The sequence below is a fragment of the Azolla caroliniana genome, unplaced genomic scaffold (assembly GCF_043228905.1).
Source record: "Azolla caroliniana isolate FFs.n. ecotype wild unplaced genomic scaffold, voAzoCaro1.0.p SCAF_6, whole genome shotgun sequence".
NCBI classification, from domain to species: domain Eukaryota; kingdom Viridiplantae; phylum Streptophyta; class Polypodiopsida; order Salviniales; family Salviniaceae; genus Azolla; species Azolla caroliniana.
Window position 1 is genome coordinate 9,979,538 of NW_028230441.1, and position 18,690 is coordinate 9,998,227.

General features: G+C 44.6%; 1 protein-coding gene across 1 annotated transcript; it reads right to left on the minus strand.

Annotated features, from left to right (window-relative positions):
* Positions 1 to 12,609: 12,609 nt before the first annotated feature.
* Positions 12,610 to 15,692, minus strand: LOC147863039 (GDSL esterase/lipase At3g27950-like). Its single transcript, XM_087321419.1, has 4 exons — positions 15,259 to 15,692; positions 14,626 to 15,038; positions 14,013 to 14,280; positions 12,610 to 13,043 (listed from the first exon to the last, which is right to left on the minus strand). Exons 1-4 carry the CDS (start codon positions 15,638 to 15,640, stop codon positions 12,823 to 12,825), a joined length of 1,284 nt encoding a protein of 427 aa, XP_087177545.1. The 5' UTR covers positions 15,641 to 15,692; the 3' UTR covers positions 12,610 to 12,822.
* Positions 15,693 to 18,690: the final 2,998 nt, after the last annotated feature.

Here is an 18,690-nt window from a genome sequence, read left to right on the forward strand (position 1 = left end):
TAGATGAGACGGTGGCACAGGAAGACAAGTGGCTCACAAATATGCACCAGTTTCTGAGCACAGGACTGCCTCCGGAGGCGATGAACCAGGACGAAAGGAAACGCATGGCGGTGCAAAGCCGACATTTCTGCTTACTGCGAGACACACTTTACCACAAGGGCGCGGACGACATATGGAGACATGTTGTGCGCAGCGATGAAAAGGACCTCATACTGAGGGAAGCCCACTACGGAGTTGCCGGAGGGCACTATGCCGGAGATGCGACGGCCAGGAAAATATGGCAAAGTGGCCTATGGTGGCCAACTACATTAAGAGATGTTGTACGGTACGCAAAAGAATGTGACCTATGCCAGCGAATGGGCCAGCGAATGGAGCAAGCTCGGATGCCACACCAGCCTGTACTACCACTCCAACCATTCCAGAAGTGGGGGCTGGACTTTGTTGGACCGTTCAAACCACCGGCAATGAGAATAGGTAATCGGTACGTCATCGTCGCGACGGATTACTGCATGAAATGGGTGGAGGCCAAAGCCTTAAGAGACAACATCGCTGCGTCAACGGCAAAATTTCTATACGAATACATCAGGTGCCGTTATGGATGCCCAATCGAATTAATAAGCGACCAAGGGGGGCACTTTCTCGGCCAAGTAGTTGAAAGCCTGACAACATTCTATGCCGTTGTCCATAAACAGAGCACACCGTACTATCCGCAAGCAAATGGGTTAGCTGAGTCGACGAACAAAACGCTCCAGAATATCCTCCGGAAGATCGTCAACGAAAACCGAACGGATTGGGATACCAAGCTACATAGCGTGCTTTGGGCATACCAGACAGCATACAAAACGAGCATCCGAACAACACCGTTCCAGTTAGCGTTCGGACTAGAGGCGGTCATGCTGGTGGAATTCCAAGTACCAAGCTTACGGATCCAGCTACGGGAACAGCTGAACGAGAAGGAGTTGGAGGCAATACGGTTAACAATGTTGTGTGAACTCGAGGACTTAGAATTGGAACAACGGCGATGGAAAGCATTTGTCGACCGGCACAGGAAAGGAAATGAAAAAATGTTCGAAATTGGCAAGCCGGTGTTAGTATTTCAGACCAGGATGGGCAAGATGCCGGGTAAACTACGGTTTAGATGGACCGGCCCGTATTGGCTAACACGTGAGTACAATGGGTCCTACCAGTTAGGGACACTTGCCGGCGAAGTGCTAGGCAAATGGGTCAACGGATTCAAATTGAAGCCATATAGAGGACCGATGCCCAAGAACCCATTTGAGCAAAGGACTGACACCGGATTGGGAACCGGTGCGGAAACGGCAACCACCAAGACGGAGGAGATGGCAAGCCGGTAACTGGGGAGAATGAGGCGACGACAAACCGTAATGAGGCCGGTAAAACAAAAAGCGAAGTAATCATGCAAAAGCGAGGTATGAACGGACGAGAGAGCGAGGAGCGAAAAGGTACGTAGTGGGCATTTAAGCGCCGCCACAAGACATAATGTTATTTTAGGACACGGCGTGCACATGCTCGAAAAAGGCGCCAGAATGCACAGAGAAAAACCAGAGCGCATGGAGACCTTCTACTTTCGCGAACCCAGGAGCACAGAAGCACCAAGACGTTGGAAGATCATCAGACGAGAACCTACGCACAGAGAACCCCCGCTTTCTGAACTCTCTCTCTCTCTCACTCTCACTCTCATCACCATCCAACCTCGCCACCACAATCCGACCTCGACACAGACATGGACCCGCAAACGCTGTCGGAAGCCGCCAAGAAATGGCTAAAGCAACACGGGCTCGAGGGCTTCTTGACGATTATGGAGGCACCGCCACACAAAGAAGCTGACAAGGTGATCAAAGCAATCGACACAAAGGTCATAACGGCGGAGGCGATCCGTGCATTAACAGGCCTTCTGGAGGGAGGCATATTCACGATCGACAATCCGACCTCGGAGCAACTCATCAAGTATTTTGGTGAGTACTCCCTAGCTAGCAAGGGCTACCGGACACAGGGCAGCGGAGATATGATGTTCCGCGAGATTGCCCGTGTGCTCCACGAATACGGCCATGTGTACCCTAGACCCCCTGTCATGCCGCAGAACCGTGCAGGGATGATCATCGCCACCTATGAAGGGATCAAGGTGGATTGGCCGGTATTGATCGCAGACGGTTTGTGTGCGGCGATCGAGATCGTCAGAGGGAAAGACGGCAAAGAAGGCCAAGACGAACAGAGGATATGGCATGCAGTAACGCAGTGGCTCACCTTGCTTGTGCCACCCGTCGAGTCCGTCGAGCCCAAGAAGCGGGGAAGAGTGGCGGACGGCACCCCAAAGACTGCTTCCAAAAGACAACAATTGTTGGCCTGTAAGGCCACTAAGGGGAAGGCAGCGGATGCAGAACAGGCGGGAAAGGAGAGCGCCAGCCGGAAGTGGCCAACGAATGCGCAGGAGGAACCACCGTAACGGCCCATAAAGATTACACTCCGCCGACCGGTGAATAGAGAAGCGGACCCCTTGGCGGCGAAACTCAATGCCGGGACTCAGGAGGAGGAAATAGAGGAGGAGCCTACGGAGCACCTCCAACGACGGTCGTCGGCAAGGACCGTTGAGGCAGTCGGGAAACGTTCGGCCCCTCAGCTGGAGGGAACACCGGCTCCCCATACTGAGACTCCCACGCCAAGGGAGGAACCGAAACCGGTGCGCATGGCACCGGAATCAGAAGCCCCTGCACCACCGGCAGCACCGACAAGTCCCATTCTGCTAGAGCCGGAAAGGTCAATGCAACCTCCCTCGGCCAACCAAGAAGAAGCGCAAGGGGAACCAGGACAGTAGGGTGGTCCACGGGTAGAAACGGAATTGCAACTCGGCGCAATCAGGCGGGACCACCCACCCACAAGCGAGCCCATCCGTCAAACCTCCGTGCAAGCGCAACAACAATGCACCGGTAGCCTGTGGCTCCGGTGGATAGGCGAACAGGTTACCGGAGCAGTGGGGTATATTGAGGCGGAAGAAAGAGCGCAAAGCGAACGGTTGCTCGTCACAACCGAACAACTAGAGACGGCTCGGTCCAGAATCTGGTGCCTTTAAATAGACTTGGATCAGGTCACGACAGAAATTGCCAAAATGGCCTTAACAACAACACAGATCCAAGCATTGGTGACTCCGGTAAGTGTACAGAATAAAGAAACAGACCAACCTGTACATACTAATAAGACCCCGGCAACGGAAACCGTTCCAAAGAGAGATGTGGCGCAAGCCCAGGAGCTTGCGGAATTGAGAGATGAACTTGCCGCACAAGAAGCGCTAAGGAGCCGTGAATGGGAATTGAAGACAGCGGCCGAAGCAGAATTAAAGAAGACTGCTGAGAACCTCCGCCGGGCAAAGGAGAGCCTCCGGAAAGGCCATCAAGCGTACGAACGGCTAAGGGAGGAAAAAGACAAAGTGCTGCAGGAAAAGGACAAGCTGCGGAAGACGGCGGAAACGGAAATTGAACGGCTAAAGGAGGAGCTCCGCCAGCAGAAGGACCGCAAGGACCGGGCCCGTCGACAGATCAACGTACGGCTCAAGCAAAAGACAGATGATTTTGAGCACCTGCACCGGGACTACAAACGGCTGGAAACGGAGCATAAGGAACGGATGGCCGAGCTCCGGCAGGAAGTTGATCGGGCCGCGACGGCACTCGCCGACGAACGAGCGGAAAATACAAGACAGTTGGACGAGGCGGAGAAGGTCCAGATGGAGCTCTAGAGTCAGCAGCAGGAAGAAAGGGAGAGAGCGACAACGGTATTGCAAAAATTACAAAGCACATATCAAGGGCAATTGACGCATTACAAGGAGCAAGCGGAAGACAACGTCAAAATCATCAAGCAATTGAAGGAGGAACGGCAAGCTGCGGAGATCAAATCGCAGATGGGAACGGGCCGGATTCAGTGCATCCTCCGGGCATGGCTGAATCAGACAAAACACTTGATTGACGAAAGCTCTGTAAGATGGTGGACAAAGTGGGCACAAAATACGGCGGAACTCCAATTGTTACAGGAAGACGTTGAAAACCGGCAGAAGGAAGGATATTATTGTTACACATTGACTTCCGAGGACTTCACCGCCATACGGGACGAGCTGGCCGAAGACTTCCAAGTCCTGGCGGATGAACAGCTGGTGCAGGTCTGGCAACTCGTAGCTCAGCTAGACAATGATAGGCTGGACGCTCAAATCCAGTTTGAAAGCTACGAGTGGTCCCGGGTTCGGGAAGAAAAAGCACGGGAAGCGGCAACGGTTAACCTTAGTGATGAGGAACCGTCGCCGGACGAGGGCCAGGCCGGAACCAGTCAACCGGAGACCACTACGACGAAGGGAGCAATGACGGAAACGCCAGTGTTAGAGCAACAAACGCCAGTAGTCCAGAGTGTGAAACTAAGGAGTTATTTAATTATTAAGGAATGGTTGTAAGTAAGCTATTAGTGTGGACGGACGGACCGGAATCGGTATGCCGTTCCGGATCCGGACCGATCCCGAACAGGTGCGGATGGCACCGTTTTGTACTACAAACCGGAAACCTATATAAAGGCCCGGATACAATGTAATGAGCAACGGATAATTAATGAAGCTTATCGTTTTTATCTCTCTGTGTTAATTGTCGTTCTGCATTCATTGTTATATCTTACGCGTGTGATTATTAAGGACGATCTTGCTAAGTAACCTAATTAAGTCAGATTAATTGTTGAGCCTAATCCTCTTGCCGTAACACCCCTTTGGTGAAGTGTCTTCCGTAGACACCCTGTGTTAGGCCATTGTCCGGCCCTAAGAGTTAACAAATAGGACGGCAAGGCGAACACCGACGCCTGTTCACTCACGTACAGAAGAGCAAGATGGAGACTCTACCGGAAGCACACGGGTGTTCCACGGAGCAGAGTCAGCCTCCCGAAAACCTACTGAAAGCAAAACACAGAGAAAGAAGGAGGAGAAGAGCTCGGTCCCAGTCCGACAACAGTTCGTCCTCGACAAAAAGCGATCCCTTTTTCATTCCTCTCCCTCTCTTTTATAGGCCAAGGAGGGAGGCCGTTATCATTCGTTACATCATATTAATTCTCTGTCCTTTCGGATAGAGATACACCTCAATTCTCTCCCTATTGAATGCGTGCTACCTAGGATTTCTCCTCAACCGACTTGTACCTACCTACTTATTATACAATGAAAAGTGTGCTCGCGTGTAAGGGCCAGTTTACACACGCTAAACTCGGTTTCCGCCTAGGGACTGTTTTCTTCACGACACCGTGGTAGCCTTGATCGACCATGGCTCAGAGATCAACCTCATGTGAACTAAGTTCTACAGAAAAGGAAGATGGCCAATCAATACAAACCACAGATGGAAGATTCGAACGGCAACAAAGTCTACGGAGGACTTGTACGTGGAGCTTGTCCCAATGTTAAAGTCACGATTAGGGATGTGGAGATGGATCAACACTTCTTCGTGGAAGAATCGGCGTCGCATCCTGTCATCCTAGGACAATTGTATATCACATCATCCCGGATGGAGACCAAGGTGTTCGATAATGGAGCAGCCTTCGCGCAAATCAAGAGTCTTGACAATCAAAGATATGTTCAATTCCTAACGGTGCGAGCTAATCATGAAAAAAATCGAGATAGTCTTGGAGGGGAATCCCTGGATTTTTAGAGTGGACTATTGAAGCATGGGGCACAAATAGTCTGAGCGATCACAAGTCCCCACAAGGGAGTAGAGCGTGTGGATTGCGAGGAGAAGCAACATGTGTCATACCTAGTGGCGCATGTAAACTAGTACTACTCAACAAGAAGGACAAGCGTCGGATACAAGACTTCGAGAAGATGCTGAAAGAAGAAAACATAATAGAAGAAGAAGAGTTCGTGACTCATATTATGGAAGAAGCCTCATTTAACGACACCATCGCCGAAATCGAGGAAGTCGTGGACTTGAGCTATCTTCATGATCAACACATGATTTCGATTAACTCCATCAACATGTACGCTATCATCAATGAATACCATCGTGGCATCTTGATGGAGGAAGCTGAAGTCAACACCAAATATAAAATGGTGGATAGGAAGATCAAGCTAGTTGCGGTTCCACTACCGGAAGATAGCTGGCAAAAGATGAAGGAAGTCGCTAATGATCCAAGCTTACGAGATCCGAAGGCAATAGGTCATTTCTTCACCGAAGAGACGAAGGGGAAGCTATGAGTTGGAAGGGAGGATTCCCTCCTCCCTGAAGAAGAGTGAATGTTTCGCGACATGCTTGAGAGACATGGGAAGGCTTCCGCATTTTTCCCAAAAGATCGGATGTGCTGATCCAAGGATGATAGAGTCGATGGTGATCTTCACGGTGCCGCATGTACCGTTGAATTTGAAACCGATACCGGTTTCGAGAGCACACCTATCGAAGCTGATCAAGCTCTTAAAGGAGAAGGTGAATATGGGAATTCTGGAACCGTCAAATTCTCCTTATTCTAATAGGTGGTTCACGGTGCCGAAGAAGAATGGATCATTGCGATTCATGCAAGATCTTCAACCCGTCAACAAGGTGACAATTCAGAATGCTGGAATTGGTCCGAGCGTGGACGAATTTGCCGAAGCGTTTGCGGGGCGGTCCATCTACTCCATTGGCGATCTCTACTCTGGATACGACCAATTCCAGTTCGCGATCGACAATCGTGACATTACAACCATGAGGACTCCGATCGGGCTCGTGCAGATGTGTACCTTACCTCAAGGTGCAACGAACTCGGTGGCTCATATGGTGAATGCCAAGAACAAGGTCTTGAAGGATTGCATCCCGCACATCACGATGCCATTCTTGGATGATATTCCGATAAAAGGATGTTCGGATGAGGAGAAAGATGAATCAAAAGATAAGGAAGGGTGTAGAAAGTTCATCGCGGATCATATGAAAGATTGCGAGAAAGTGCTTCAAAGGCTCGAAGATGCAAATTTGACAATTTCGTGAGAAAAATCCGCATTCGAGCAACCGAAGATTTTGGTGGTAGGTCACTTGTGTGGAGCATATGGCCGGAAGCCTTCGTCATCCAAGGTGAACGCGATCCAGGATATGAAAGAAGAATGTGTAAACCAAACGGAGGTTCGAAGGTTCTTGGAGCATGCACGTTTTATCATATTTGGATTCCACACTACGCCCATGTTGCCGAGCCTTTATATGGATTGCTGAAGAAAAGAATGAAGTTCGAATGGCGAGACGAGCACACAAACGCGAGGCGAAGATGGAAGAAACTACTTCTTAAAGCTCCAACACTAAGAAAGGCCAACTATATCGAAGGGAAGCCGATTTATGTGATTGTAGATACGAGCCCAACCGGAATCGGGTGGGTCATCAACCAAGAAGGAGAAGATAATGCACGGTATGCCATCCGGTTCGGAGCAAAGGTTCTCAGCGAACGACAACAAAGATACGCCCAAGTCAAATGGGAACTTTGGGCTATTGTGTCGGCAGTGAAGACGGACAAAGACTACCTGATCGGGTCGGAAGTAATAATTGAGAAAGATTGTCTCCCAATCCTCGGGATGATCTCAGGATGTGCGATACCAGATCTAGCTATGCTAAGGTGGATCGCCTATATCAAGTCTTTAAACCCAGAGATCCTCCATATTGCAGGGAAGAAGAACGCCATGGCTGACATGCTGTCGAGGGCAAGATTTGAGAATGAAAGTGACATGGTTTCGGAAGATGAAGACGTCACCCTCGACTTCTTCAAGATGGCTCGACTATCGACAGAAGACAAGGACACCCTAACCCTCCATGCCTTCAATGAGGATGAGTACGAAGGAGAGTGGTTATTGATCGGCTGATTCCTAAAAACAATGATGGCCGATGCTTCATTGACGGAGAAGGAGGCCCTACGAATTCGGAAGAGAGATTACCAATACTTCTTGAAGGGAGGCTTCCTTTGGCGACACCCAAAAAGAAGGACAAGAATACCACGTCGAGTGGTGGTGAAGAAAGAAGAGCAAGTGACGCTAATGACCGAACTCCACGAGAGTGCCTGGGCAGGTCATAGAGGAACATGTGCGACGTTCGAGAAGTTGAAAGAGAAGTACTGGTGGCCAAGCATGTACAAAGATGTACTCCATTTTGTGTCCACATGCGAAACATGCCAAGTACATTCGAATATACGTCATCATGATGAGCTACGACCGACATACCCATTCACCATACACTTCAAATGGATGGTGGATTTGGTCTCAATGCCAATGGGAGTAGGACAAATGAATTACTTAGCTCTGGCGAGAGAAGACTTGACAAATCAAGTGGAAGGACGGGCCTTCACAAATAAGACGATGTCGGCTGTTCGCAAATTTCTACTCGAAGAGGTTGTTTGTCGATACGAATGTGTGGGAAAGATAGTAGCCGACCGAGGGGAGTTGGATGCGCACGAAGCGATGGAGCTCTTCAAACAACTAGGCGTTAAGCTCTCCCTCACGACTGCCTACAAGCCAAAAGGGAATGGGAAGATCGAGTGAGGGCATGGACCTATCGTCAAAGCCATCGTACGAGCATGCAACGGTTGACTAGGGAATTGGCCACGACTATTGCCCTATGCCTTGTGGGCCGACAGAATGACACACAACTCGGTGACGGGGTACATGCCAACGGAGCTTATGTATGGACAAAAGCCGGTAATGCCCATCGAAAGGACGATCGCCTCATGGGTAGCGATACTATGGGAGAACGAGATGAGCCGAGAAGAGTTATTAGCGGCACGGATAAGGCAACTTGAAAGGAGACCTGAAGATCTAGAAAAAGCGCGAAAGATGATGGAGGCAGCCCGAGTGATAAACAAAATTCGCTTCGACAAGACGCATCGACTACGTCCCAAGAAGATCGAAGAAGGAGATTGGGTATTGGTCTACGACAACAACCTTGACAATCAACACAGTACAACAAGGAAGTTCGCAAGAAGATGGTTCAAACTGTATATAGTGATAAGTGCCAACGACAATGCAACATACCACCTTGCGGAGTTAGAAAAAGAGTAAAGATTTTCAAGAAAAGACAAGTCGAGGATCCTGACCTCGATCACCTCAACGATGAAGATAGTAGGAAGGAACCTACAGACTTGAGTTATGTACATGAGGACATGGAGGAATCTGATTGATCACCGTAGCAAAAATCTCACACTCTCTCTTCTTGGCACGTACCAGAGGACGTGCGGTTTGGTGGGGGTGGATGTCGTGAAGATTTTCGGCGATAGTGTGAAACTTGTGAGGAATATACGAAATCAAGTATGGTTCTTATTATGAAATATAAAACAATAATTGTGAAGATACTATTTAAATAAGTTTAATATCTTGGTACAAACAGATAGAGGTCTTGAAGAGCTTTTGAATGCACTTTACTACGTAGGAAATAGACATCTAAGTGTCAAGTTATGTGGGTATGAAGTTTGGAAAGAAGAAGAGGAAAATAAAACAATGTGATATCCCACATAGACGGGACAAATAAGGATCCCCCCATATATAACGCAAAGCAAAAGCTATAATCTTTGTGTTTATGTGTGGAGCATAGAAAGGTTAAGTTGTATGACTTAATGAATGGATGTAGGCAAATGCATATAACTATGTGTTTTGGACGGATCCGGTGACGGCGACCGGCAACGGCATCCGACTACGTCGATCGACGGTAACCGGCAAGACCGGCGACAGCAACCGACGGAGCCGGCGAGACGACGACCAGGCGGAGAAACGCCTTATAAAAATACATATATAATAATAATAATAAACATATGTTTCTTCTCGTGGAGCTATGTTTGGCAGATTGTCTCCTCGTTGTCTCTATGGGTTCTTTGGAAAGCTAGGTGCTCCAAGTTATACAATGATGAAGACATTCACATTGTGGATCAGGTAAAGTCTTTTTGAAATTTCTTAGTACATTCGGTTAAAGGTGAGTATGACAGGTATAAAGGCTATGGAAACACAGCCATTCGAAAAAGAAAGAGATTACGACGAGTTTGGTCAGCTATTCCTATAATGTTAGATGCAAGCACGGAGGTTAGGTGGAATTATGTGCCACCTCGTTGGTTGTTCCCGCCACCAGTACCATTCTTATGGCGAACAACATGAGATAACAGGGAGGAGACGGTTGCGGCATGTATGAAGCCTATTTTAATGTAGGTAAGATATACATATGCCAGAAGAAGATATGAGGAAATGGGATGATGTTCTGGATGCTGAATCAAGCTAGTAAAAGAAGATTTTAGTGGTATGAGGCAGATTTCGTGTGATAATCAGAGATATCGACATGGTGGATGTGGACAGGTTGAAATAGGTTTAAGTTGTTTTGTGATTAGGATGATTGATGTTGGTGGGGGTTGTCGAAGATTACTAGGAGAAGGTGAGGATTTCTGTTTGTTTTCTACTCGTTTGTTGGTTGTTAGTGTAACAGGATTGTCAAATCGGAGATAGTGAGATGGTAGATGGGGACATGACGAAGCCGTTTTTCTGTTTTTTGTGGTTAGGATGAGTGATGTTGGAGTGGGGGCTGAAGCAGATTATTATGACAAGGCGAGGAATGGTTTTTGCTCATTTTTTGTTGTGATTACAGGGCCGCGTTAATCGGTGAGATGGAATAGGGGAAGCAAGATACCCCAGATATGGGCTGACTTAAGACAGATATTATGGTTCTCATAGGTTGCGGGATGATGGCAGTGGGATTTGAAGCAACTTTGTCATGGTGTGAGGATGAGCGGTGTTGGTGTGAGGGTTGAAGCACATCAGGAGGGGAGAGGAATCATTGTTCACTTATTTTGTTGTTAATTACACAGGATATTGGCAGTACTCGGCGAGATGGTGGATGTGGATTGATTGAAGCAATTTGTTTGTTTTTAGGAGTGATGATGGTGGGGGGGACAAAAGCAAATCATGAGGGGATGAGAAACCATTATTCACTTGTTTTTGTTGTTTTTTGTATAGGTCAGAGGTGGTATTCGGCGAGATGGTGGATGTGGTTTGATTAAAGCAATTTCTCTGTTTTTAGGAGTGACGATGGTGTGGGGGAACGAAGCAAATCATGAGGGAATGAGGAACAATTTCTCATTTTTGTTGATTCATTGCACAGGACATTGGTGCTATTCGGCGAGATGGTGGATGTGGACTAAAGGAAGCAATGTGTCTGTTTTAGGAGTGATGATGGTGGGGGGGATCGAAGCAGCTCATGAGGGGATGAGGAATTTTTTACTTATTTTGTTGTTAATTCCACAGGACATTGGTGGCATTCGGCGAGATGGTGGAGGTGGATTGAATGAAGCAATTTGGTTGTTTTTAGGAGTGATGATGGTGAGGGGGCCGAAGCACATCATGAAGGGAGAGTGAATAAGTTGTGGGGATCGAAGCAAATGGGGTGAGAGGTGGAGATTAGTATAGTACATTTAATTTTCATGGTCTGTTTTTTTCTCCCCAACAGTTTTTACAAATGCTGGAATCACTTCGGATCTGTTTGCAACTGTTTCTGTTGGGATGGTGAATCTTCTTACAGCTCCACACCTGACACATATGATTGGAAAGACGGAGGACATGGAATATCATGTGAAATATAAGTTTTCTATGGAGTTCTGTTCTAAGAGCCCGAAATTTTGTTTTCTGCAGCAGATCACTGGAATCAATGTTGTGTTTTATGGCTGTTTTTTTCCCAACAGTTTTTACAAATGCTAGAATCAGTTTAGATATACTGGTGGAGATGAAACAATATTATGTACTATTTGTATACTGCCTCCGGGCTTTTTATTAATACCAATGGAGCATATGTTTTATGGTAAAATAATAATAAACATATATATATATATATATATATATATATTCAAAAGGAGTGCAAGTGAAGATTTGATCCTTGCACCTCCAAGTTGAGAGTCTATAAACTTACCATTAAGCCAAATCATTTCTTTAGGGGTTATATTTTTATCACCAGTTTTACATGTAAATTCTCATGTGTGAGAGCTTAGATGATGACATGGCAAGCATGCATTGTTTGCATTGCATGCATTTCATGCATTGCGTGCATGTCTTGCACCCTCACATGCACCATATGCATGGGGGCATCTATAAAAGAGTGGAGGAATCAAGCAAAAGGGAGCTATGTATTAATCAAGAATTTAAGAAGAAGAAAATTCGTTATCCAATTGATGGTGTATCTTGTTTCTTAAGTCTAAAGTCAAGGGTTCAATCTTAATCTCTCTCTCTACCTTTCTCTCGCCATATCAATCTCTCTCTTTCAATCTATCTTAAATACTTTCTCGTTAAACTAGTGCAAGCTTCGAATCCTTCTGGTCCAGGACCCTGGTGGTTCCGCCTCATGATCCGCACCTAGTGACGGAACTTCACGACACTGGAACTCGGAAGGTATAGGTTGTCTAGATCAGTCTTCCACATAACAGGGGTTCATTATGTTCAATATATTATTGTAAATGGTTGTACTCACTAACTTTTCATATGTATTATCTAACCATGAAAGCTTAGTTTATAATCTTCTAATGTTTATTATTTCTAATAAAATAATGTATAGCTTAAGTAAATAAAATTATATATTATTTCGGTTTATGAAATTCATGTCAAAACAATTATATTGGGAGATGGAGAGGTGATAGAAAAATGGGATTTATTCAAGAGATCTTAATGTGATTGCACTATCACGTTATTTATGTTCTCAGAGACTTATGTCTACAACTTAAGAACTAGGGACGATGAGGTGATAAAAAATTGTATTTATTCATGAAATCATAATGTGATGGCATCGTCCAAATTTATTCATTTATTTGATACATTTACGATAGAGACAATCCCACCTATATAGAATACAGGAAGGTTCCAGTTAGAAATGTTTGATTAAACACTTGAAAATTGAAGCTATCTGTGTAATGAGTACCATCCCAGGATATGTAGTTTATTGGGTTCGGACAGACATACAATGATTCTGTCACATTTGAGCATTCGAAAATTGTGTCATTAAATCCGTATGGATATCTATTCCCAGCACCACAACAAGCATCGAAGGGATTGGTGAATCCTGCAATGCGAAGGGAAATGTTATGATTCAAAATCACGTACTTAAAGATTAATTTAGAGGGCATTATTTTCTTTACGTGATACCTTAATCTGATAATTTATTTACAAGTATAAAACATGTACGACTATCCAAATTAGTGTAAATTGCCAAATACTTGAGGCATGGGATTAGTGTCAAGCATTACTTATTCGAAAAGAGTCAGGTTTGTTTGTTTTCAAAATGGGAGTAGTCGTCGTAATCAATAATAATAAACTAATGTATCATTTTTTAGCTTGTATTACACAAGTGTAATGGGATAAAGTATGCATAATTGGGACATCCCACAACGAACTACATGTATTACATACATATATGTAAGTCTTTAGGAATGAGCACATCATCTAGGGCAAATATGCCAAAATGACAACATAGGAATATACCATTGCAAATGTGAACCTCCCAATGTAAATTTTACTACTGGCATTAGTGTCGTTAACACATTTTGAAACTTGGTCACATAAAGTTAGGTGTTAAGGTAGCATCATGGCATCATCACCCTAGTGTGAAGAATGCAATGAAAACCTACTAGTAGTGTCAGAGGATGATGATGATGAATATTACTTACTTCTTGCATGCTCAGTGAATAAGATAATTCACGAGAATGACTCGAAACTAGATGTGCATGACAATTTAAGAGTCATACGCAAATAGCCACCTATGGGAACACGTGCATGTTTTCATTTACTACGGAGTCATAGCCCCCCCCCCCTTCTTCTGAAAGAGAAACATATAAGATGATTATTAGATATGTTTATTTGGTTCCATACCTTGGATGCTAGAAAACCTAGTCTAGTCTTCTCTATATGGTATTGATCTATCTTGCTAGATATAGTAGATACATTTCCCTTATTGGCCGATATCATTACCTATTGTACATGACAATGATGAATAACATACGCTTGAAATGTATGGATGGAAGTGCATGATTACCAAACTCGTCTCTATGGTCAATGATATAGTGGGTGGCCGAGTACAAATCAACAAAGTTGTAATTGGCGTCGGGGTGTAGTTGGTGAAGGTTTTCAAGCATCGCGAGCGTTTGTTGGCCACTGTTCCACGAGATGTCGTCAATGGGCTTAACACAGCCACGGGAATCTCGGGGCATATTCGGGAAAAGGGCCAATGTGACAGAATGGCATCCTTGGGCTCCCACGCTGACGACCACAAACTTCTTGGCATCCCCTCCATTGTAGAGTGTCTGTCTTTCATGGTTATCAGCCAAAAGCATTTGAACAACAAAATAAAACCCAAGGTTTTAGGTCAATTCTCAATTATTGGACTCCCTAACGGAGGGAGGGAGCAACCACTTTTATATGCCCATACATACATACATACATACATTATAATTTATACATATATATATATATACCTTTAGGGCCTTCCTCAAATTAAAAGTCACACTAACTAATACATAATGATGTCTCTAAAATAAATACAAATATATAAGAAGTGGAGAACCCAACATTACAATTTACAATAATATAGTAAGTAGTATGTAGTATGTATAAATAAATCATCATTATATATATATATTGATTTATACCTCCAACGCTATTCGTATTTCGTCCACAACGAGGGGCACAATTGTGGCATTTACCAGCTCCGGAGAAGAATAAGCGACATCAGACTCGTTAATCCTGTAATCTAATCCTCCGATCTCTATCACGTACAGTGCGTCGCCCAGTGATTCAACAGTGGGTAACCGTTTCCGACGTTCTTGGCTCTCATCTTTCTGTTTCTGGAGCTCCAACAGCATCATCCTCGTTGATGAGGAGGATGTGGTTCTGTTGTTGTACACCTCATGAACGAGGTCCAGGTGCCATGCGACCTGCGTCGCCAGCGGAAATGGCATTGATGCTAAGGCGGTTGCCCCAGGGATCGCATAATTTGCGCCATGCTCAAAGTTGAGGAAGACGTTAAGCCATGGATTTACAGGCGGAAGCCCCAGATGCTCGGCTGCACAGCACAGCACAGCACACAGCACACAGACAGATATATATATATATATAAACAACAAATAGTCCAGATAGGCATCAGAAAATATAAATATAGACTTGCAGACTGACTAGCCTGCTACATATATATAGATAGATATATATCATTCAACTCACTGAGATGGATGCATTCATTCCTTCATGAGCCGGTGTACAATAATAATAATATATGAGTTATATACCTAGGAAGTCGGAGACAAAGATCCGACCGTCAGAGAATCGGCCATCGGGATATCCAGGGAATGTCTTCCCGAAAGGAGGAATGAAGGCGGTGCGATGGTTAACAAACCATCCGTTCCCAGTATCGCTCTGCGAGTCACCGAATACGAAAACTGCCGGAATGTTGTTGTTGTTGTTGTTGTTGTTGTTGGCACCTCCTCCTCCTCCAAAAGAAGGCATAGTTACAGCTGATGATGATATAATGCGGGCATCAGCAACAACAATAACAGATTCAGCACTAAGGATGGAGGGTGGTGGTAAGAGTAGAAGAATTAGCAGATTCACATGAGGAGGGAGTAGGAGTAGTAGTAGGGTGCGACTTCTACCACTATTCTGGCCTCCCATTTTCTATTATAGATCCACGAGATAGCAGCTATGATGCACGCCGCATGGCCTGTATTATACATACATACATATACAATCCTCAAACACATAGACAGAGAGAGAGAGAGAGAGAGAGACGGCAGAAAAAGGGAATGGAGTATACGTGGATGTAATTTCCGTTTAAATGTGGTTGGTGGGTGAGACTGATTTCCTGAGTGTATGAAAAGGGCACTATGTATGTATGTATATATGTATGAGGTACTATATATATTACCCAGCAGCAATGATCTATCTATCTAAATTATGTGGCTTTATAAAGCGTAACGTTCCATCCATCAGATAGATTGGATAGGTTTGGGTGGGTTTTATACAAAAAAGATTTGGCACACAAATTTAAACGAGGAACATGTGGTTGCTTGCTTTTAATAAATTTGTACGAGGAGAGGGAGGGAGGCTGCTGTTTCTCCGTCCCTCTTTTTTTTTTTTCACTACATACTCTTTTCTTCTCTTTTTGGCGAGCTACTAGAGTGGTGAGTGGCTGAGTGTGTGTGTGTTTTGTCCCTAAACCGGCTGCTAATTCATTTTGCGTTACTTCCTTGGTTCAAGCTTCCATGGAAGGATGGAAGGACGGGTGGCGCAGTAGTAACTGCTGATGATATATTTATTATGTATGTATGTATGCATGATATGATATGATATGATATGATATGCGACTGAGAGTAACAACTACATAGTATACATGTACATACTAATACTCCCTCCCTCCAGTCCATGCATATATGCATAGTAATAAGAGCAATCATGCCCAAGAACCGCCCTAATTATCATTGTGATGGGTTTGTTTGAAAAAATTAGTCATCCCTCACGTCTTCAATCAATCTACATCCATAACTTTATATGCATTCTTTGGAAACTTTCTTTTCGCGGATCAAAGGGAACGTAAAGCCAACTAAATGCACGACACTCTCTCCACACGCAACTTTATTGTCCACAAGAAACGTGAAATACCATCCATTATGTGATTGAATATGATGGGGTGGTAAATAATTAGCCACTCATTCCTTGAAATTCTTGTAGAAGTGTCGTATTCTTGTTTAAATGACCAACATAGAAACCTCCATGAGGCTGTCACTAAACAAACATTTCATCAAACTATTAACGCGCTCCAATGCACACTGCCGAAGTTAGATAGTAGTAAGGGTGGAATCAGAACAACAAAAGAGTGTTAAGACTTATTTAAAATTACTACCCTTCCATTTTTCACACATCCATAATATAATTGTTGTAGATGATGCCCTACATCCAAATTCCAAACACACACACACACACACACACACACAAAATACCACAAAAGTGGTTGAGATGTGGGGATACCAAGTAGGAGGATAGTTGGTTATGACATGTTCATAAAAAAAAGGTCATTTACGTGCACACACACACACTTGAAGTTATTTTGTATTTGGGACGATCTCGACGTTCTATTGTGGTGCCATTGAGATGGGGGAGAGAGAGAGAGAGAGAGAGAGAGAGAGAGAGAGAGAGAGAGAGAGAGAGAGAGAGAGAAAGATATATTAACATCTTCTAAGGCCAAATTTGGCCCATGAGACAATTGGTTTACAACAAAAATGAGTGTTTATCCAATCATCAAAACTAAAATAAAAGAAAATAGCTTAAGCTAAGAGAGTTCTAGTAGTGTACAAAACTTTGCACTAAGCCTAATCTCATTTCCACCCAAGTCTCTCAAAAAGAAGTGGGAGGTCAAAAGTTTTTGGTGTGGGTGTGACCCATGGTCCCGATGCATAGAGTGCCCTAGCCATGGCTTCTAGGCGGTGTAGTTCACGTTCCCTTATTTTCTTTATTGCTTCTACATCTCGTCGAGTTGCTTTGAAACCCGGCATCCAAGGGCGTTTGGTTCTTCTTTGATTTTCTGCTTCATCAAGGAAAAGCCCGAGTGGTGCAAGTGTGTCGACATTCATTGTCTCCCCCTGTTCTTGAAAAAGTTCATTTGTTACATGTTGGTAAACATTAGCAACATTATTATCAACGTTTTGTAACTTATTCTCTCTATGTTGTTTCAATTCTAAGATGTATCTACCTAATTTCTTTATATCTAGTGTATCTAATAGTTTAGGGAGGGTGGGAGAGGAACCAAGTATGTCTTGGTATTTTGCCCTTATCTCGGCATAGGTGGGGCATTTGCATGTAAAATGGTACTCATCCTCTATCTCTATGTGGCATAACCTACATATCCTTTCCTCCCTAGGGACTCCATTAGTACATCCATTCTCAATCTCAAGTTGGTGAGATGATATTCTAAGTTGACCAATGGCAACCCTTAGTGCATGTGGTAAGAATACATCTAGATATCTTGGTCGCATGATAAAACCTAACTTAGAGAAGTGCATAAAGTGTTCCTTATAGTACGACATTTTAGATGGGAGTGGCTCTAGTGGGGTGATCCATTTATACCGAGTATAAATTTGCCATATTTCTTGGCGTATTACTTTATTACGGTCCTCATGAGAGATTAAAGTGTTATCAGTCGTGTGGTCGTACTTAAGGGGGGGGAGGTTATTAATGTCTAGACCGTTGGCAAGAAGCCAACCCACCATCATGCCATACCATGAGCTAGTAGAGCCGGACTCATACAGTGCTCAAAAAAGCCTTAAAGGCTTGATGGGATATTCTATCAAGTGGTTGGTTATGTATCCTGTGGATAAAGACTACAAATTGAAAAAGTGCTTCTACTAACATAGGGGGTAGAGTGAACTCAGCCCTAATAATGTCATGTGGGACCGACGATTTGCTTCGGAGTTGGCGTGATAACATCATCACCAATGGTCTCTCTAATTGCATCCACATGAAAGATAGTAGTCTTGGAGCCCAAACCGTTGATGCATACATGAGAGAGGGAGTCACTAATAAGTCAAAGAGCCACCCTTTAGTTCGTGGCTCTTGGAAGTATGCTTGGTGGCATTGTCTCTCGAGGAGTGAGAGGGATGCATGTCGTCTTGTAAGTCTATCCTTCGCTGCTTGTGTCATTGAAAATTTACCTGAGCGGGCACTGAAAG

Coding starts and splice junctions, on each gene's coding strand:
- LOC147863039 (XM_087321419.1), bottom strand. CDS start 15,640: ATGGGAGGCCAGAATAGTGGTAGAAGTCGCACCCTACTACTACTCCTA. Junction 14,281..14,625: donor AAATACGAATAGCGTTGGAG/GTATAAATCAAT, acceptor CATGAAAGACAG/ACACTCTACAATGGAGGGGA. Junction 13,044..14,012: donor TGACCATAGAGACGAGTTTG/GTAATCATGCAC, acceptor TTCGCATTGCAG/GATTCACCAATCCCTTCGAT.